At 41.6% G+C, this 21,185-nt stretch overlaps 1 protein-coding gene across 3 annotated transcripts in view; it reads left to right on the top strand.

Moving 5' to 3' along the window:
* Positions 1 to 21,185, top strand: part of cicb (capicua transcriptional repressor b) — a 43,365-nt gene that overhangs the window by 20,432 nt on the left and 1,748 nt on the right. The window contains exons 1-18 of one of the 3 annotated variants that reach the window (XM_015054884.1): positions 4,496 to 6,523; positions 7,226 to 7,375; positions 7,475 to 7,649; positions 8,139 to 8,250; positions 8,355 to 8,537; positions 8,619 to 8,751; positions 8,825 to 9,003; positions 9,221 to 9,359; positions 10,593 to 10,690; positions 10,784 to 11,783; positions 11,863 to 12,002; positions 12,144 to 12,301; positions 15,503 to 15,693; positions 18,264 to 18,692; positions 18,774 to 19,111; positions 19,275 to 19,432; positions 19,521 to 19,681; positions 19,769 to 19,903. In XM_015054884.1, coding sequence (XP_014910370.1) covers positions 6,472 to 6,523; positions 7,226 to 7,375; positions 7,475 to 7,649; positions 8,139 to 8,250; positions 8,355 to 8,537; positions 8,619 to 8,751; positions 8,825 to 9,003; positions 9,221 to 9,359; positions 10,593 to 10,690; positions 10,784 to 11,783; positions 11,863 to 12,002; positions 12,144 to 12,301; positions 15,503 to 15,693; positions 18,264 to 18,692; positions 18,774 to 19,111; positions 19,275 to 19,432; positions 19,521 to 19,681; positions 19,769 to 19,903 — 3,931 coding nt within the window. In that variant the 5' untranslated portion in view covers positions 4,496 to 6,471. Of the gene's footprint in view, positions 1 to 4,495; positions 6,524 to 7,225; positions 7,376 to 7,474; positions 7,650 to 8,138; positions 8,251 to 8,354; positions 8,538 to 8,618; positions 8,752 to 8,824; positions 9,004 to 9,220; positions 9,360 to 10,592; positions 10,691 to 10,783; positions 11,784 to 11,862; positions 12,003 to 12,143; positions 12,302 to 15,502; positions 15,694 to 18,263; positions 18,693 to 18,773; positions 19,112 to 19,274; positions 19,433 to 19,520; positions 19,682 to 19,768; positions 19,904 to 21,185 lie in introns of those variants that run through there. The other 2 variants (XM_015054881.1, XM_015054882.1) reach the window with 2 other exon arrangements.

Consider the following 21,185-nt stretch of genomic DNA (forward strand, 5'->3'; position numbering starts at 1 on the left):
AGATGGCTCCAAGACTTTGAGCACAAGCACGTGAAGTTGAAGCAAATTTGGGTTGATTTCCTATTCCACAAGAATTACCTCAACCTCACATACTCTTATCTTAGAAGATAAGTATTATTGTATTTCTTGTTTACAAGTTTGAAATAGTTGGTATTTTGCTTCTGAATCTTTTTCTCATCGTCATCTCACACTCGTCTGTTTCCTTGCGTCTTCAGTTTCACAGACTTTGCACTAGTTTTCTGATGCTACCTAGTTCTTTGCCATTTATCTGCAGACTAACAGTGCCCCCAAATGGCTGAAAACATACATTACAGGTTGCTGCACAGAGTGGATTGGAGGACCACCGTTTTCAACACTGATCTCAAGTTTGTGCCTCGTATATTTTCCTTGTCGATGGTTACATGTTGATAGAAGTAGCATTCAGAAGCTGGAAGGGTCTTCTGATTTAGCTACTGTTCTTTCTGCTTCCTAACTTCCCAATAATCAAGATGTTATTTGTGGCTAAATTATAATTTACTTTTTTGTGAAACAGGACAAAGGTCAGTGCTGCAGAAAGACACCTCTCTGTGTCCAAAAGCTGTCTAACATAATTTGTTTGGCTTATTTTACGAGAATGCGGTGATTGGCAACAATCCGATGTTGCCGTGACCACAGGGCAACATCGGAACCTGTGCCCAACATCGCTGTTGCCATGGTGACTGCAAAAGAACCGGTAGATTGAGTTATAATTGGACAGAGCAAATGGTGGGCTGTGGGAGGGAGAGGCGCAGAGCACAGGGGTGGAAGATGAATTAAGGGATGAGAGTGAAGGGATGGGGGAGCGAGTGAACGCCGTGCTCCGCCTGCACGGTGCCAGCGAAGGTAAAAATGAGGGTGAAGGAAAAGTTTATCCGGCGAAATCATACCAGTGTGACTGATGTAACGGTGGATGGGCAGAAGAGGAGGTTGGACACATGAATTCACATGCATATTAGAAGCATGATGTCTGTGAGAGGAGACAGCCAATAAAAGCTGCTGAACACCTACACAAATACTGCACCGCCAGCACGGTGGCAAGGAGAGCGAGTTAAGCTTAGCTCAGGGGGAATTTCTGTTTCACTGTTTCTCTTCACACCTTTTTTTGTTTTCTCACCAATCATCATGACTTATCTCTATTTTAAATGAGTAAGTGTGATGTTTCTGTGGTTTCCCACCATCGTCTCATGTTGACTCTGTGCAACTTCATGCACACGATGTTATCTGATTTTTTTTCATCTTACTTGCCCTTTTTCTGTTTAGCTATCTTAGAATGGCTTAAAAGCGTGTTCTAAGGAGATTTGATGTGGTAAATTAACACAAAGTAGTCCATGATTGTCCAGTGGACGAAAAGCAAAAGATTGTTTTCAAATTTAGGTATTTCGGTAAGTTAAAGAATTACTTTTAAAAACAGTTTCATATTACAGCATTTTATGAGATCAGTGAAAACTTGAGGCATGGACAGAAAATGCGTAAAAAACGCCTGACAGCATTTACAGGAGCTGCAGTTTCTGTGGAATTGTTTTTGCAGAGTGTTTCAGCAGTTCAAAGTGCTTTACATAACAAAAACGCAAAATTACAAAGTTATAAAGAAAACACCATACAGTCAATAATTGAACAGACATTACATTTTGATGAGTGCCATCACCAACATCGTACACATCAAATATGTTGGTCAATGTGTCATTTTCTATGTTTCGAAAGCAACAGGTGGGTTTTTAGGAACATGTGGCAGAAAGTTAACATCCTGAAAATGCCACCTGCATCATAAAGCATGGTGGTCACACCACCATGCTGTGAGTGTGTTTTTACGCAGAGCAGGAAGCTGGTAAGAATTCATATGGAAGTGAATTATTCTAGCTACTGACGGATTCTGAATGAAAAAATAGTTGAAAGACTAGACAGATGATTAAGTCACAATTTTGTGGTAGCATGTTCCACTCTTTCTTCTAAAATCTAAATCCAATTAAAAATCAATTTCACGACTTAGAAATTATTTACAGATGCTTGCCATACAATCTGACTGAGACTTACCTACTCTGCAAATAAGAATGGGCAAAAATGTCTGTCTGTAGATGGGCTGGTAGAGACCCTAAGAGTCTTCCAACTGTGATTGCAGCAAAATGTGACTCATGAGACTGAATACAAATGCAAACCACACTTTTCAAATTTCTATTTGTAAAGAAAACTTTTAAATCATGTGGCATTCCCTCTCTTCATGGTGGTACTCCACTTGGTCTTGGTTTATCAAATGAAATCCTGATAAAATACATCAAAGTTTGTGGTTGCAATGCGACAAAAATGTGAGAAGGTGTAAATATTTTTGAAAGGCACTGGAACAGTTTGTGGCAGCGGGCTTGTACTGTTTATTCAGGCTATAACAACTGAGCAGTGACTGTAATCACCCCCATCTCCACCCGTAACCTCTATGGCCTCTTTGATTTTGACTCACTGTGTCAAGCTTTCCAACTTTACCACGCTGTGTTTGCTGGATTGAGTAGTTGAGAGCTCAGTGCGGTTGATAAGCTATGATCTCCTACTCTCACCATCTGACTGGCTGTTTTTCTAATACCTTTAACTCTTTTTTCACATCAGAAAGAAACTAGACTCATCCTGTACTGCTCAGTATGCTGATGCAAACAACTTGAGAATATCAGAACAGAATTGTGAAAATGTGGCTTTTTGCTTTGGATGAAACAGTTCTTGCTTGTGCTGCGGAGGTAGAAAGTCAGGCTTTTGACTCCATTTTCAAATCAAAGGAGTCCCTCAGTACTCAGAAGTACCCAGTCAGCTCCTGAAGGGTTAACGTTTTTTACTACTGACTGCAGCAGCTGCCAGTGGCTCTCTCAGTCTTATTGGTCAAATATCACTCCTGATGTGCTGACTGGTTCTGAGTGGAAACCAAGTCCCTCCCAGAATTGTATTTTTCTTAGATGAGTCAGGCCAAACAGGACTTCTTGACTCATGCAGTATCATTCGTACATGTCGACTTTCTTTCTGTCTCATCTCTTACACAACACAGGTACCTCTAAATGCCACCTTTTCCCTCCCCCATGTGTCCCAATTTCTGCCCCTCTGCCTACCTCTATTTAAGAGAAGTTGTGTTTTCACAAGCTGTTTTCTCTCCACACACCCCTTCTCTCCAGCCCCCCCTACCTCTCCTGCTGAAAATGACTCTCATTCTATTTTTACCCGCTGGTCCTCTTCAGTCTGCCTGTTCCACCCATTTTGCCTCTCTTTTCAGCCATCACTAGTGTCCTTGTTTTCCCTGTAAGTTTTCCATCAGAAAATTGAAAATTTCAGGTGATCGAGAAAGAGAGAGAGAGAGAGAGAGAGAGAGAGAGAGAGAGGGAGAGGCATCTTTTGTGTTATATTCTGTTACATAACTAACTTGTATCCTGAATAAATATGGATTTAAACGTGGAAGTTTTTTTTAAATGCTGGTAGTTTTATTTTAATCCACAAGTTTGAGTTGGGGTAACAATGGATTCTCATTTAGGTTTATAGAATAGCATGGGCTGGTTTCTCCTGATGCAGTTCATACTTTATTGTGACAGGTAAATATTAGGACATTTTGGCAAGCCATTTTCACACTTAATTGCTAGAGAGAAAATTTAAGCTATCCATCCATCCCTTATTCTTGCAGTGGAAATGGTGCCTGTCTTCAGCAGCTCATCATAGGCGAACACAGAATTAAGAGACCAATTGACATAACAGTCATGTTTTTAGAGTACCCGGAGAGAACTCATGTATGAGCTTTGTTTTTGTCAGATATTAAAATTTTTTGATGATATGAAACATAGGACTGCGATGGTGCAGCTGGTAGCACTTCTATCAGAAGGAAAAAGATCCTCAAATGTCATCTTTATTATTATTATTATCTAAAATGGTACGCATAGATGCGGCTTTTGAATAAATGCTATAATGGTTTGCCATATAGCACACTGGCGCCTCCCTGTATAGATGGTCTTCGGGGGTATTAAAGCTGAGGCACAGGATGTGTAATGGGTAGAGAACTAGTTAGATTTCTATTAAGTCATTGGTTGGCCTAAATCTGAGTGTCGGCGTTTGATTGGCTCCTTTGAACGTCACTCTAGGTTTACTACGACTCCTCCGCCAATGATGTGAGCCTAGGGAGGGCCTAAAGATAGACACACTAAAATAAGAACTTTTACAAAGGTATATAAATGATATGTATGATTTCTGAAGGGGTTCAAAAGAGCAGCAGCTCTAATTGTGTTCATTGTGTTGTTTATTTCTGAATCAAGTGAAGATATTGAGTTGAGAAAAACTTGCCGCCGTAAAACCCAGTAACATTTGCATATGACTGGCATTCCGCTGCACGGCCCAACCAATCAGAGTTCGCGGGGGGCAGTTGACGGGCAGCGAGCTCAGCCAATGATTGAATAGAGTTTCCACAGAGGGCGGGACAAGCCTGGGCGAGGTTGACAGGATGAGAAGGAAGGGGAGGGGGAACGAGTACGGGGGGGCAGGCAGCCTAGTTTACAACAAGAGGAAGAGGGAGGGAAAGAGAAAGAAAGGCTTACCAGGGAGGACGAGACTAAAATAAAAGAGTAAACTTCAGCGGAGAGCTTCGGAGATGCGATGCGAGGACTTTTTTGGGTCAAAACAACACTCGCAACGGCAACTGCTAAACGAACTGGACGGAGCGCGCTTCTGTGTCGTCCGCACCAAGTGTTAGCTAACCTGCTGCAGACGGACGGATTGCTCTGACGGCTTCAGCCAAAAGTCGCTTATTTTTTTTTAAAGCCGCTGGAGGCGACTTCGACTCGGTACTCGGGCGTTTAATGCCGACCTGTCGTGCTGGCTTTAAAGCTTGACAGGAGAACCAGAGGAGTGAGAAAAATACAACAAGCAACTGCGATTCACTCCCCCCGCCTTCCCTTTTCTCCTCGCTGACTGGAGCCAGAAGTCTTCACCGTGGTCGCTGGGTTTTTTATCGCTGTGTTGTAGTCTTATCAGTTGGTAGCTTGTTTCAGGTCTGCGGCCAGATTGGCCAGGTAGGGTACGAGCAGCTTAATTAGAACCTGTAATAATCTCTCTTTTTTAAAAATAGGTGGGATCAAACTGATGGATAGCGGACTTGTATGCACAGGGTGATGGATGAATGCACCATATTTTCGGCATCATCCCATGCCTTCTTATTTTTTTACAGTTAAACTCACGTTGGATGGTGTTTCCTCATAGCTTCTTTTGTATTTTGTGGGTAATTACCTGCTTAAAACAGGTGCATAATACAGCAGAGTGAGTGCTACGGGAAGCAAGTCACTGTTTTCGAGTGCTGCACTTGTGAAACAGTTGTAGTTGGATTATTTAGGCTGCCAGTTCGTGTGAATACACCTTTTGTAGTTGGGACATGAGAACAATTGCGTTTCTTTTGCCTGTGTCTGTGCGCCGGGTGCACGACCAGGGGCGTTCCCGAGAGGTTGGTTCAATTTGGAGCGGTGCACTTGAGGCTCCGCTTATTACCAGAGGCAGCTAAAACTGCCTCTCCAGGGTGTTCTTGGTTGAATTAAAAGGTATATATACATATAAAAGGGAGATAACGACGGGGCAAACACTGTTACAACAAGCTGCTGTAAACTCCTACAACTAAAAATACACACCAATCAGCTTTAATCAGCCTGGTGTATCTCGTTTCAGCGTTGTGGAGTCTGTTTGATACGGTGCTGTCCTACGTCAGCCCTTGGACCTGCTCCAGTCCGGGGCTTCATGTACCTCACCCCGAGCCCACCTGGCTGCAGGTAAAATGTAGCGCAGAGCATAGTTTGACATGGGCCAGGAAGACTGCGTAGTTCCCGGGTGGATGTTGTAACCCAGGCCGTGGATGGGCTAGAGGCCTCGTTAACCCTTTCCCGACCAAGCTGCTGTAGTAATGTAAACAAACACGGAGAGAGGGCATCGGGGGTAATTAGACCAAAGGGAGCTGGATCTTTGCCTTCAGTCCTATTTATATTTCCTGTGGGCCGACTTCACGTCGTTAAAATCTGATTTAAATTGTGTCCTTTTTTTACTCTTATCGTTTATACTGTACATTTTGTCCACTGATGTTGCATTGCTTCGTGTGCGCAAGATTGCGGCATTCTGCGATACCACAGATGGACTCAACTCTTGTATCTTAAATACAAACGGGATACCTCTCTCTATCTGTCACATCTTTGAAATCCTCATCATGCAGAGTTATGATGTTCTAATAATTGTGAATGACGAGCGTGACCTGAAAGGATGAAACGGGTTCAGACACCACTGAGCACATGTCGTCATCTGAGAGCTTCCCAACCACTATCGACACCAGATTTTGGATTAAACATGTCGTCCTACCTTGATTTTTGTTTGTAAAAGACCATATTATTATTATTTTTGTTGTTGTTGTTGTTGTTTTTTGCTTTTTTTCCTTTTTTTTTCTTTTTTTGGAGACACATCAAGTATTCAATTATGTTCTCCTCAGAGAATCCTCAGTACCTTCGCCAAGGATTAAGCATGTTTGGTCAGTAAATATGTTTATTTTCTTTCTGTATGATGTGAATGCCGTTTGTTTGCCAAATGTGAACACATGCAGCAGTATTTAAACGTGCTAAAGCAGCATTTTAGTGGTTACTTATCCCTAATGAGACTCATTCTGTTGCTTGATTTTGTGGATAAGCTATTATGTACTCTCTTATTCATTTATGCTTGTTCAGACATCGGATGCAACAGCTTTTGTTGTCCATCCAGTCTGTTTCTGAGAACAGAAAGTCCTTTTTGTACATCTGCTGATTTTGGTGTGATTTTCCCAGTTAAGTAGATAGAAGTGCATTTCTGTGCCAGCTCAGCTATTTCTCTGTGTTTTTGAATGGCTGGTAGTTTTCTTCATTTATAGATGTTAGCCAGTCTCTAGTTAAAAAAATAAACAAACATTGGTTCTTTGTGTCTGAAGGAGTTGCTGGGTTTGAGTCTCAATACTTGAATACAAATATATATTTCATTATCGCATTACAAACTGGTTTTGAGAAATTAACTGACTGTTTAATGCAAGAATGTTACAATTTGAGTATAACATAACCCCAAAATACAGGAAACAAGTTCTTAAAAAAACAATCTAAATATAAAAAAAAAACCTTCCTTTGAATCTACTGTCATACCACTGCAGCATAATGCAAAGTTGCAGGCATAGTTTAATGCAACTAAATCCTGCCCTCTTTCTCTGCAGTGTGGACCAATGTAGAACCACGGTCAGTTCCAGTCTTCCCTTGGCATTCATTGGTTCCTTTCCTGGCACCCACCCAGTCAGATGCTCCGTCTCATCCTGGTGAGGGTCAACACCCTGTTAACCACCCTCAAGCAACCAGTCTAAAGACAGGCAAGTAGTTTTGTAAACCCTATTATCACATTTTTATCCTGTTTTCTCATCATATGGCTATCTTTCTTTTCTTTTTCTTTGGGCATTGTGTTTCTTCAGATTGTCAGGGGGTGGCAGCGCTGTCACAGGAGCCTGCAGAGGCACCTCCCACTGTAGAGAAAAGTCCCCCATCCAGGCCTCCCCCTTCGTCTGATGAGCCTCTTCCAGAGAAGGAGAAGGGAGATGTGGAGAGGGAAAGACCTGACAGCGAAACCGAGAGTGATGTAGATGACCCGTAAGAGCAGTTCCTCTGTGTTTGTTTGTTTCATTTCGATTCGGCTGGTGGAGACATTTAAAGGGCTGGATAGATGCACAAACACCACATTGCCCATCTGTTAAAGCAGTTATAAAACTGTCCGAGCCAGCATTCACAGTCATTTTTTTTTTCAGTGCTGTGTACCCACACAGAAAGTAAGTGAGAGTGATATTTTCTGCATCCTTGCTCTAATTTGGGCTGAAGAGCTCAAAGCCAGAACAAAGCAGATAGGAACAAAAGCACTCCATCTTTGGTCTCTATCACTACATGTAAAGCAGTGGCTCGGCTCTCAGCCTTTGAAATAGATGAGCTTTTTGTCTAATATGCAGATGTACAACGGAGTTATAGAGTAGAGGGGAAGCTGTTCCAGCCTGTTTAAATCACTAGAAAGAAAAAACAAACAGAAGCCTGTATGAAGCTATTTTTAAAGGAAATGTTTAGTAAAATTGTTCTTTTTCTGTCCTTTAGCTTCCTCCCAGGAGTTGTACCAGAGCAGCCACTCTCCACCTCCCCAGTAAAGCGACGTACTCAGTCTCTCAGTGCGCTGCCCAAAGATGGAGACAAGAGCAGTCCAGGAAAGGTATTCCCTACGAGGCTATGACAGAAACGTAACTCTCAACAGTTCTTTAACTTAAAGAAAAACCTAATTTGATGTTTTTCTGCTTCTCTTGCTCACCCCTGCAGAGGGAGAAGGATCACATCCGGCGACCAATGAATGCATTTATGATTTTCAGTAAGCGTCATCGAGCGTTAGTGCACCAACGGCACCCAAACCAGGACAACAGGACAGTCAGCAAGATTCTTGGGGAGTGGTGGTATGCCCTGGGAGCTATGGAGAAAAAGAAGTACCACGACTTGGCCTTCCAGGTATACAGATCAATATTCTGACAGAAAATGACGCGTATTTCAATATTATAGATGAGGAACTGTAATCCTTTCTTGTTTTAGGTGAAAGAGGCCCACTTTAAAGCACACCCAGACTGGAAGTGGTGCAACAAAGACAGGAAGAAGTCCAGCTCTGAAGGTCGCGGTGTCCCAGGAAACAAGGATATCAGAGAAAGAAGCATGTCCGAATCAACAGGTTGGTCTTACTTATAAATGTATAAGTAGCTCAGTTTTCATGCCAGTTGACAACAGTTGAATTTTTTTTGTAGAGCCCCATTCTGTGGAACTGAAGGGTGTGGGTCCAGGTCTTGTGGGTGTATCAGAGAGGACCGCAGGAGAGGGGCATGTGGGTCAGCTTACCCGGCCCAGAGCCTTTTCCCAGAGTGCCGTGCACAGCCTGGAGAGGGGAGACAGGGGGAACACTCAAGCTCTGGCAGAGCTGGCCCAGGTAACGAAGGACAACTGCTAGTAGGATCGTCCTTTTTTTTTTTTTTTAATTATGTCTTTATTTATGACAAAGATTTTTGTTTTCCAAGGAAAATGCCATCTTTGTCAAGTTTTGCTTTCCAGAACACGCTAATTAAAACAAATATTCACAGCTGTTAAAATAGACTACCATGCATTTTAAATGGCTTTATCATTAACTCCATCTTCATGCTCTCCAGATGTGTGTGGACAGCGGTGGCCAGTTCACCAACCATCCTCCCGCACCTTCTCAGGCACAACGGGGGGTCAGTGAGGACATGACCAGTGATGAAGAGCGTATGGTCATCTGTGAAGAGGAAGGAGATGATGATGTCATTGGTGAGAAATCCGCCATGCTCTGTTCATTAAGCCACATTAGATTAGAGATGGCTGAATGTCTGTTTACTACTTCCTGCATCATAAAGCTTCTGTAGCTCATGGAGAAGCAGTGAGATTATCAATCAAGTCAAACATGTGTCACTTATGCAAGCTGTTTACTCTTTGTTTTTTGTTTTTTTCTCAATTTAGTCTCAGATGCTGTATAATAATTTCATTTTGACCGTAAACATCAGCTTATGCCAAGTAGAGATGAAAATCAAGAGATTTTGTGGCCAATTTCAAATGTCCAGTTTTTTGTAAATCTTTGACTAGTGTATAATGGTTGCAGCTGATTTATCTTGAAGAAATACAAGAAGATAAGACATTTAAAATATTTTTTTCCTTCCTGCCTGCCTGGAGTGTTTATTAATTACTTGTTAGGAACAGATTCCACTGCTCTGGGAGAAAGCAGTTGATGTGAATTATGATTATTTTATTTTAATACAAAGAAAAAAATAACACTGAGTCGACATTTTAAACTCTTTGCTTTTTTTATATTAGCGACTAGCAAGTCTAGCATTACTAAAACTGCATTGTTGTGTGTATTTCTGAGAGAATATAGATCCTTACTTTCAGATCTTTGATGCACAACAGATGGTGAATCTTCAAAAAGCATAGACCTTTTTCTTTTCCAATCAGCCTTTCTGTTTTCCGCTAAAAGTCTCTCTCTCACAGGCTAAATAAACCACTAACATGTCTCGTGCATATTTAAAAACGATAGTTTCTTTTGAATTTACTGCAGCTTTTGTGTTGGTTGCTTGTCCCACTGTTTAGAAAAATATTGTATTCTTGACTTTTTAACAGCTGGTTATTGTTTAGAACCTAAAATCGTTTGATTTCTGTCACCGATTTTATTTTTGGTGCATCTTTAGTTTTGACTGAAGGATAAAACGCTTAGTCATAAATAATAATTGGTTAATACTAAGGCTGGGACTTTAACATGTTAATAAATGTCTTTGTTGTTGAGCTTATATGTGTATTTTCTTCAATAATTTAGCTGTCAAAGGGTTTTTAAATAGAAAATGTTCCCTATTTTGTCAATATGTAGTTTTTGATTAAAACACGATTAAGTACAGACCATGCAAAGACTTGATTAAAATTTTCAATTGAGTTCCACCGCATGTTAATATATACAAATATTATACATTGTAAGGAATTCCAACTGTAGCTGTAGCGTATTTTGCTTTTCCACAGAGGACCCTTATCCCAGCAGCTCCATAGACCTAAAGTGTAAGGAGCGTGTGACCGACAGCGATAGCGAGAACGGTTCAGGAGACGAAGGGGATCGGAAGGTTTGCCACAAATGTTCCTGTTGTTCATATTTTTAGGTCTCCTGCTGCATATTGATTGGTTTGTTTTGTAACACTTCTCTGTTCATTTTTTAGAGAGTATTTGCGCCCGTCATCTGTTCCACTGCATCATCGTCTTCCTCACACCATACCCCTCATGGCAGGAGTGTCTCACTGTCCTCTTTTCCCAGCAGCAGACGTTATGATGAGGGCAGATCTGGAGTGGGAGGGTTTTCAGACCACAGACGAAAGGAAAGAAGTGATGGAGAGAGTAAAGACACTTTAGTGAGCGAGGGAGGCAGCAGTATGCAGGCCTCTTCTCTCTCCATCTCTTCTGCTCAACCAGTCAAATCGACTTCTCCAGCTGGAGGGCCTCCATCCTCATCAGTAGGTTCCCTAGGAGCGAGCCAAGCTCTGGGCATTGGCGCTGTGAGGGTCGCATCTACCGTAGTGACGAACGTAATGCGTCCGGTCATCAGCACACCGCTCCCAATCGCCAGCAAACCCAGAGATGGCGGCCCGTCGTCGAGCCCGCATCCTCCGGAGAGGAAGTCCCTCACTCCCCAGCAGCAGCCCCAAATTCTGATTGGTCCAGGAGGAGGAGTTGGGCCTCCAGCTGCAGGGGGTGGGTGCTACACTTCATCATCACCAAACCCTGTAGGTGCGGGTGGTGTAGTGACTAACTTAGTGTTAGGAGGGGCTCTGCCTGCTCAGTCTGCTGTCCAGCTCATCACCCCTTCCCCTCACCCTCAGCCGTCCCATCAGCAGCCTCTTCCCTCCACAGCCGTGTCTGCGTCACACAGCCAAACCAACGGCCCCCTGCCCCTCCTCCAGCCCCAGTTCCTCCCTGGCTCCCCCGCAGCACCCCCCGGGGGTAAGGCCATCACACAGGTTCAGTACATCCTGCCCACCCTCCCTGCCAACACCAACCCCAAGAGTCCACCGCAGAATCTCAGCCAGCCAACCAGTATCTTCAACCTACCCACAGTTCCACCAACACATGTGTCCCTGGCCAATGGGAAACAGCAGGGGGCCGGTCTGCAAACTGGATACGCGCCCAGCCCTGCAGTGGGCGTGGTCAACCCTGGAGCAAGAGGTAAAAGGTCAACCACAAGTCCCACAATGTCCTGCATTTCCTCTGTGATTTCTAATGATGTGATCTGTTCCTCTGTCAGTGCAAACCCAGTCTCCGGTGCTCCAGGGTAAAATGTTTGTTCCCATGACAACAGTTCGGACTGCGCAAGCCCCTGCCCAGCAGATTCCCATTGTCACTCCACCCCTTCCCGTCCAGAACGGTGCACAGTCCGGAAGCAAGGTCAGGGAGCGCTTCACAGGAGGGAATAACATGGAAACTTTTTTCCCCCACTCTGCTTGTTTTGCGTTAGGAGCATCAACATGGAAAATCATCCATGTTTGGCTGTTCGTCATGGATTCTCTTTTTTTTTTTCTTTTCTAGATTATTCATCTTGCCTCCATGCCGGTGGTCCAATCCCAGCAGCCTCAGGGTGGAGCAGTGCATCATGCCAGCCCCTTCCCAGTAACAGTGGGAGCAGCAGTGGTGGCACCAGGATCAGCCCCCTCCCAGGCGGTGCTGCTGCCGCCTGCACCTACAAGGTAAACAATGACAAACTCTAATACACCTGGTAAATATTACATTATATTCTAACAGTAATTAAAGTTTTTAGCCAATTTCTTGTTTAAAAACTTTTTTAAAGTATTTTATTGCTTCATCTTTCTGTTATAATTTGAAAACGAAAATTTTCTTTTTTGTTTTTTCGCCTTTTTTTAACAGCTTCTTCATAATGTTACTAATATGCTCAACCATTTCTTTCCTTTTGCTCAGAATGACAAAACTGTTGAGACAATAATCACATTAAAGAAGAAAAATTCTTAACCAAATAAGGAAAATAATCTGAAACAAGTTTTATTCTCATGAAAGATTTATCAACAAATGTTGGGAATGAAAAATTTCTAATGAAAAAAGTCCCTTGTTAATTTGAATTTGTCATCCACACAGTTTGTTGTGAAATTGGGGTTTGCAAATTCAAAAATGTTAACATATTTTTTTTATGGTTTTACATTATAGAGCTTGATAAAATGGGGTGTAATCTTGTGGTGGCTTGAAAATAATTTAGGAGTTTTTGGCAAAAATCTAAAAGTTTGTTATTCATATTCATCCCCTTTACACAGATAGGCCTGAATAAAATTGAATTCAACCAGTTTCCTTTGGAAGGCACTTAATTTATGAATGGTGTCCATTTGTGATTTGTTTATTTTCAATATATATGCAGCTGTCCTATGTAGCTCTCATAGGTTTGTTGCACAACATTACTGAACAAACTTCATGATAAAGATAAAGGAACACATCAGACAAGTCTGATAACAAGTTGCTTAATGCAGGGTTAGGTAATAACAATCTCAACATCTTATGGAGCAATTTTCACTCACTTGGCTATTTAGAGGAGACAGAATTGCATTTTGTGACTACGTATATAACACTGTGGTTCCTATAAAGCTAACACTGCATTTCACACTTCACCCTGAACCCCATAGTAAAACTTGGTGGTGACAGCATCATGCTGTGGGGATCAGCAGGGACTCATGGGAAGACTGGTGGAGGTAAATGCAGTGAAATCCTCAATGAAAGCTTGTTAGAAGCTGCAAAAGAGAGGTGAATTATCACCTTCCTGTTGGTACAACAAGTCCCAAACACAACAGTTTAGATAAAGGTCTTCAGTTCCTGCAGCCTGTCCTGCAACTCCTGGATGCATCCTGACTCTAACACACCTGAATCAGAGGAATGAGTCTTAGCTCTGTTTATTGCTGAATCCGGAGCCTTTTGGCTCAGGTTTTGGAGGCTCCAGGTTACTGAAGCATCTTAAAGTTTCAGGACAGGCTCTCGAGGATCGGAGCTGCAGACCTCTGGTTTAGATCAAAGCTTATTCATATCTTACAATGATCCAGTGTATTTTAGCTATCTTAGTGAGAGTTTCTGTTCATTTCAGCCTTCAGGGTTAACTGATTCCAAATTGCTGCTCATGAAGTGAAGTCAAAAGTGCTTCTATCTCTGTAAACTGGTTTACAACCAAGTAAACAGGATACATTACAAATAACAAAATAATCTTCTTTTCTACTGTTTCCCCAACCGCTGCTGTTCTTTGTAATTGAATCTGCAAGGATCCAAAAAAAAAAAAAATCCTTCAAGTGTTCTACTGTTTGGCTCTATACAGTCATTTTAGAGATGAAATGGAGCACTGCAGATCGATGTTTGAGGGAGATGGATGAACCCAATAAATGTCACCGATCAGATGTCTGGGAAGGCATAAACAAAGCTTGACACAGCCATCAGCTTACAGGCATATGCCATTCTCCTTTTCGACTTGAGCTGCTGCAGATATTGGGAATCATGATTCTTTATCGACATTTGCACCTTTTTGTTTCTGGATTTTTGTTGGGAATATTTACAGGTGTCCTTGGCCCAAGTCAAAACTTTCTTCTAAATATCACAACTAGGGCTGCAACTAACAATTATTTTAGTTATTGATTAATCTGTCGATTATTCTGACGATTAATTGGATAAAAAAGAAATTCTGCAGATTTTTAATTTAGGCATTAATTAGAAATACATTAAATGATGCAATAATACAGTTAATTAAAAGTTTTATTAAATTAAAATAAAACACAGGATTCAGTTAGTGTACTCTTGACCATTTGCATCCTTCAGGTAAAGAAATCACCTCTAACATCACCATGTGAAAAACTGAGTGCTTTCTGCTTGAGTTTACATTAATACAGTTCAGGGCTAATATGTTTCTCTACAGAACTTCAACCATGTGAAGCTAAAACTTCCATCTGAGGGGTTTGGATCTATATAGTAGACCATATTTACAGACAAAGAAGGCTTATGATGTTTCTCAGCAGTTGGTCTTTTTTTTTTTTTTTTGAGTCGCTACATTCCAGTTAATGAGCAATCGATTTCTAAATTGACGATTCTTTCAATAATCAATTATTAATCTGATTAATCGTTTCAGCCCTGAACACAATTTCTAATCCAGAAAAGGCAAATTACATTAGGGGTTTCATTGCTAAATATTATTTTGTATCATTTAATAATCAATAATCTGTTAGATAAATGAATTAGCCAGAAAAATGGTGACTTAATAGTTTTAGACCAATTATCCAAAGAGATCATATTTTCTCTAAAACAAAGTTGCTGTGTCTGAACTTCTCTTTCTCCTCTGTTTGATATTGGGGGGGGAATAACTTGATTGATAAAACATCTGATTACTCTTTAAGAGGCATTGCTGAAAAAATAAAAGCACGGTCTATTTAACATAGTCCAGGTGATAAATTGAGGTGGAATACGTTTGTGCTGTTTGCATTGAAGGAATGAATAGATTTTACCGTGTTTAGCGAGCAGACGATGCAGGAGGCTAAATTCCTGTCGGGGTGCAGCAGTAAGACTGCAGCTCTATTCTGGATGTGTTAGTCATGCTGGTGGTGGCCTGAGTTGCCTCTGCCTGCCCACCCCCACACTACCTCTCAGCTCCTCACACTGCACTACTCATCTAGTGCTACTTGCTGTGGTGTGCACTCATCGACTGGCCCCCTCTGCAGTGCTTCTCTTTTTGTCTTCCTCTTTCCTTTCTAATCAGGTCTCTGTTCCTTACATTCTGGCTCTGCATTGTTATTGTACTATTACGCCATCTGCCATTGCACTTCTCTTTAGATCTTATTTATATTTGCAGTGTTAACCTCACTGCTGATGTCGTTATTCCTACGTTCTGTTCATCTATTTTTGTGCACCCTGTACAGAATTACCTATGTCCAGTCCACCCCGGGGGTCCCATCCACTCTGCCTCTAGTCTCCACAACAACAGGCTCCTCTCCCACCCAGCAAGCTCTGCCAGTGCCTGGATCTGCTTATGTTCCCTCGCCTTTAGCAACCCTTGGGTTTACAGCCATTGCACCACCTGGACAGACACTGGTTCAGCCACTGATTGCAGGTTAGAGGAGACATAAAGTCAAAGTTTTTGTTCCTTTCTGCTACTTCTGTGTTTGAGAGAAAAGGTCACCTGAAGAGTTTACTTGAAGGTCAAACATGAACCTTAACAAAAGGTTTGTGTTTTGTACCTGATTGAGCTGCAGTCCGGTTGTACCATGTCGTTTTGGCGGGCTGTTTTTGATCCAAAAAGGAATTTCGAGTGTTTTTTATGAGTAATCAAAGGCAACAGAAGCATACGCTAACAGGCCAGCGTTTCAAACCTCAAAAAAGAGAGGTTAAAGCTACACTAAAAATGAAGTTTTAATAATTTTATGCCCAATTTCACCTGGTTTGGTGGTTCTGTCACTGTTGTACACCTCCTTTTGTATCAATTGGTTTAGTGCACTGCATAAAGAGTAAGTAGTATGTTTCTACATATTTCTGCTTTACAAAACCCCAATCTTTGTTCTTTTTATCCACTTCAGGTGCATCTGAATAAATTAGGATAGCATTGAAAAGTTGCTTATCTTTAGTATTTCAATTCAAAAAGTGAACTCATGTATTTGTGGTGATGAATACAAAGTGATATATTTTATGTTTACTACTTTTAATTTAGAATATTATAACTTGGATCTAATGAAAACATAAAATTACATTTCTCAGAAAATGCCCCCCTTTCTTATGAATACTGGTGGTCAACCACTTCCTTAACAAATGTCTGAGTAAAGATGCCATTACTGTTGCTCTTTCTTTGCAGGTGTATTAAAATTATTATGGCATTACTTCTAGCTATACAAAAAAATAAGTTGAACTGACAAAATAAATACGGATAATAAAGAGATGACACTGCTTGATAAGTTTATTTGCATAGCACATTTCAGCAACGAGGTTTTGTCAAGAGTGCTTTACATAGCGAATATATGAAACAACAAACAGAAGAAATGTATTGTTTCAGTGGCAGGAATAAAGAAAGTGATAAAAAGTAGGAACACATACTAAAATTAATGATGTTCCAGTTATTATTAATCAAAAGCAACTCTTATCAGGTGGGTTTTCAACCTCGATTTAAAGGAACTCAGTGTTTCAGGAGTTTTGCAGTTTTCTGGAAGTTTGCTCCAGATTTGGGATGCATAGAAGCTGAATGCTGCTTCTCTGTGTTTGGTTCTGGTTCTGGGATGCAGAGCAGACCAGAACCAGAAGACCAGAGAGGTCTTGAAGGTTGATACAACAGCAGATGTTTAATGTATTTTAATGTGAAGTGGTTCAGTGATTTATAAACGAGCAGTTGTATTTAAAGTTTATTCTCTAAGCTGCAGGGAGCCAGTGTAAGGACTTAAGAAATTGGGTTTATGTTCTCTGCTTTCCTAGTTTTAGTGAGAATGCGAGCAACAGCATTCTGGTTCAGCTGCAGCTGTCTGACTTGTTTTTTTAAGGGACACCTGTGAAGACACTGTTGCAGTAATTGGTGCGACTAAAGATAAATGCATGGATGAGTTTCTCTAGATCTTGTTGGGACATTAGTCCTATAATCCAAGAAATATTCTTTAGATGATAGAAGGCTGACTTTTTAACTGTCTGTATGTGGCTCTGAAGGTTCAGGTCTGGGTCCATCTCTACACACAGATTCTGGGCCTGATCGCTGGTTTCTGGTTGTAATAACTGAAGCTGTGAGCTGACTCTTTAGGTCCAAAGATAATAACTTCAGTTTTGTTTCTGTTCAGCTGGAGAAAGTTATGGCACATCCACACATTGACTTGTTTTAAGCATCGGTTCTTTTGGGTTCTTAGTCACCTGGTGACATTATGATATAAAGAGCTGTGCATCATCTGTGTAGTTATGGAAACTAATCTTATTATTTTCTATAATCTGAGTTATCAGGAACATGTAAGAGGAGTCCCTGGGGTACACCACATGTGACTTCTGTCCACTCTAATGAAAAGTTACCTTTTGACACGAAGAAGCCCCAGTTCTTTATGTAAGACTGGATTAGCTTAAGTACTGTACCAGAGAGTCTGACCCAGCTCTCCAGCCACTTATCCAGACAAGCAGGGAGGCACCAATCCTCCCATTTTACCTCTGATGCAAAGTTGTGGAAAACCTAATAAAGGAATTGTAGTCAGAAATGTAAAATCAGCTCTATATCTTCAGCAAAAGCCTCCATGGCTTGTTTTTCCTGAGTTGAAAGCCTGCTGACATAACTCACTGTGAATGTCTGAACAAACAGTAAAATCATATCAAGTAGTAGATCATATTTTAGTATTATCTGAACTGAGACCTGTGCTGATTTTGCTGTATAAAAATGAAGTTGTATTGTTTGGACAAGATTAATTTTGGCCCTAATTGAACTAAAAAATGAGACAGTTGTGGTAAGACTCTTGGATTTATTTTTTGGACCTGTCAGTGTTTAATAAATCACTTGGAGGTTGGAGGATAAATATGCAAAGCTGTACAGATAAATTAGGCCAAAGTCGACGATATTAATACTTCCATTAGTTAAAATAAAAGCAAACAAAGTTTTTTTGTTAGCATACAGATAAATTAGATGTATTTAATGTGAATGTAGTCTAATGGATGTCCCTCCTCCTTACCCAGCTCAGACCCCACAACCCTCCACCTCCGTCCCTGCCTCAGGTTCCGGGGGCCAGATAGTCACCGCCATTTACCCTCCATCACCAAGCGTCACCATGGCAACAGGGGTGGTCTCTATGGCGCCAGTGCCCCCCAGCGTGGTCTACTCTGTCTCTAACCCTTCGAGCGCTTCTCCCCACATCCTGCCGAAACACACGACGGCCCCCTCCACCGTCATGCAGCTCCATCCGCCGCCCCACCCGGACCGCCAGGCGGACAGGCACCTGCCCCCGGACCGATCCACCGACAGGCAGGTGGACATCCTGGCACATTCAGACAGACAGGTGGAGAGACAGAACATAAGCTCCAACAGTAACAGCTCGTCGGCACCCCCTAGTGGCTCAGCTGTGTCCATAAGGCCCAGCAGTCCTCCACTTCAGATCCAAGCACCTGGTAGGACTGCCAGTTCTTTTTCAGATGAAATAATGACGTTTTGAATCTGTTTGGAAAAAATTACATGTTTGTGGTTTACAGGCAGTACACCCAAGTTACCACATCTTCCAGTCAGGCTCCCCCAGAAAGTAAAAGCAACGGTAGCAACCATTCCTGTTGGCAGCTACGACGGAGGAGGCCGAGGGAAAGACAGAGAACGAGACAAAGAGAGGGAGAGAGAACGAGAGCGAGAGAAGGAGAGGGAGAGAGAAGCAGCAGCCAACAGTCATTTCTCCTTTGAGCCTGAGCCTTCAGGGCACACGGGGTCTCCGGCAGCACATCCCAGCGAGGAGCCGCCGTCCTCCGACAGACCACTGGAGGGTTCCAGCACCGCGGACTCCTCTGACCCAAGGAACAGGGAAAGCACAACAACCAAAGAGGTGAAAGCGTGGCACTCCAACACTAAATTAAAATCTCTTCCAGTTGCAGTTTTGTTATTTATTGCAATAAATTTTGGCACGATTTATTGTCCAGCCTGATTTTTTTTCTTCCAGGCCACCTTTGCGTTAGTTTTTAAGATGTATGTTTTGAACCTTTTCACAGGGTGGGTGGAAGGAGACTCTCCCCTCCTCTCCTCTCCCCCCTCCGTCAGCCACAGAGCCCGCTTTGCCTCCTCCACAGACTGACAAAGACGGACCTACACCCAAAAAGATCAAAGCCCGCCCACCTCCACTAAAGAAAACCTTCGACTCTGTCGACAAGTGAGTCATTACCTCTGTGAATATTCTGCGTACAGGTTATCGATTGATGGACTGTGTATATATACTGTATATTTGTGTGCGTTTGTTGGACTGGCAGGGTTCTCTCAGAGGTATATTTCGAGGAGCGGTTTGCCGAGCTGCCGGAGTTTCGACCTGAGGAGGTTTTGCCGTCACCCACCCTGCAGAGTCTGGCCACGTCACCTCGCGCCATCCTGGGCAGCTATCGTCGCAAGAGGAAGAACTCAACAGGTCTCCCGTCTGATTTTCATATTTGTGTTACTGGACGTTAATATTACTCAGCTTTGTTTGCTCAAAAGGTTTCCTGCTGTCGTTCAGATTTGGACTCTGCACCTGATGAGCAAGCCTCTCCAAAGAGAAAGAGCCGGCGGCGTTCCAGCTGCAGCTCTGAACCCAACACACCTAAAAGTGCTGCCAAATGTGAAGGAGACATCTTCACCTTCGACAGAGCAGGTAGTGGGTTTGTCCAGGAAACTTTCCGGGAATACGTTTTGTTGTTAGTTATTGCAACATAAATTAAATTAATTTTATCGCACTGAATAAAAAAATATACTTGTAGCCTCCACCTGAATCTTTTCATTTATGTGTTTAATTAGGTTATTTTTTGCTTTTTTTGACATTAAAGTTTATCCTTGTTTAGTTTCCAACGCGGTCTTTAAAGATCTGGAGTTTGAACCAATAATTTTCGACATCTTGATGAGAAAAAATTATTATTTACATTTTCAGAGCTTAAACATAAACCCTCTAAGCAAAGGTTTTTAATCTATAATGTGATTCTCGACCTAAATCTGGTTCCAAAAAAAGCACTGATACATTTTTTGCTTGTTTGTTCTTTTTTTTTACAAACTGAATAAATGTATCCCAGATTACAATCTGCACTTTAAATAATCAACATTTGCTTAATGATAATCATACCCAGTAAATTTCTCCCTTGTGCCACACACTAAACACTTTTATCACTGTTTTCTTAAATTGCCTTCACTAGGTTTTGAAATGGATTTGAACCAAGATGCTAAAAAGGGAGTGAATTTTCCCTTTAACACAGTTCTGAATCAGAAGCGTGCTCCAGCATCGTGTTGCTTTGTAACTCGGGGAACATATAGTTAGTAAAAGCTTGAGGGAAATGTTCTTTACTCAAATGGAATAAAAACCGCTGGATTACACACAGAACAAGATGACGACATGCAGGTGTTCGCTAGCAGCCTGACGAGATCTTTGGACCAAGAAGAGACGAAGATTTAGTTGAAAAGATGTCAACAGGAAGCTAATGAGCTAATTCCTGTCAGCTAGAATCTGCTTGTTAAGAATATTTATGAAAACGGCTGAGTCAGATTTGAATTAGTTGGCCAGCAAACCTTCTCTGTGGGGTTCATTTCTGTATTTTCATTCTTCGCATTTCTTTATGGGAAGATGGACACTAATTATTCCCATTTTCATTTCACTATTTTATTTATCCATTTAATCACTTTGATGCACAGTTAAAACAATTTCATATACTCTACGTAAATATTGGAGGGTTGAAATGATTAACCGGATTAATTGTGATGAATCCATTATTAAATCAATTGTCAACTAATTTAGTAGCAGATTAACTGGAGTATAAACACTCAAAAAAGGCAGTTTGTTGAAAAAAAAAAACCCCAACATATTTGGAACATCAATTGTACAAAAATATGGCAGTTTTCATTTAAGATCAAACTATAATAAAAAGACTTTGTAAATATGTTTTATCCAA

Source organism: Poecilia latipinna, unplaced genomic scaffold, assembly GCF_001443285.1.
Source record: "Poecilia latipinna isolate Pla-1442-1.1 unplaced genomic scaffold, P_latipinna-1.0 Scaffold1284, whole genome shotgun sequence".
NCBI classification, from domain to species: domain Eukaryota; kingdom Metazoa; phylum Chordata; class Actinopteri; order Cyprinodontiformes; family Poeciliidae; genus Poecilia; species Poecilia latipinna.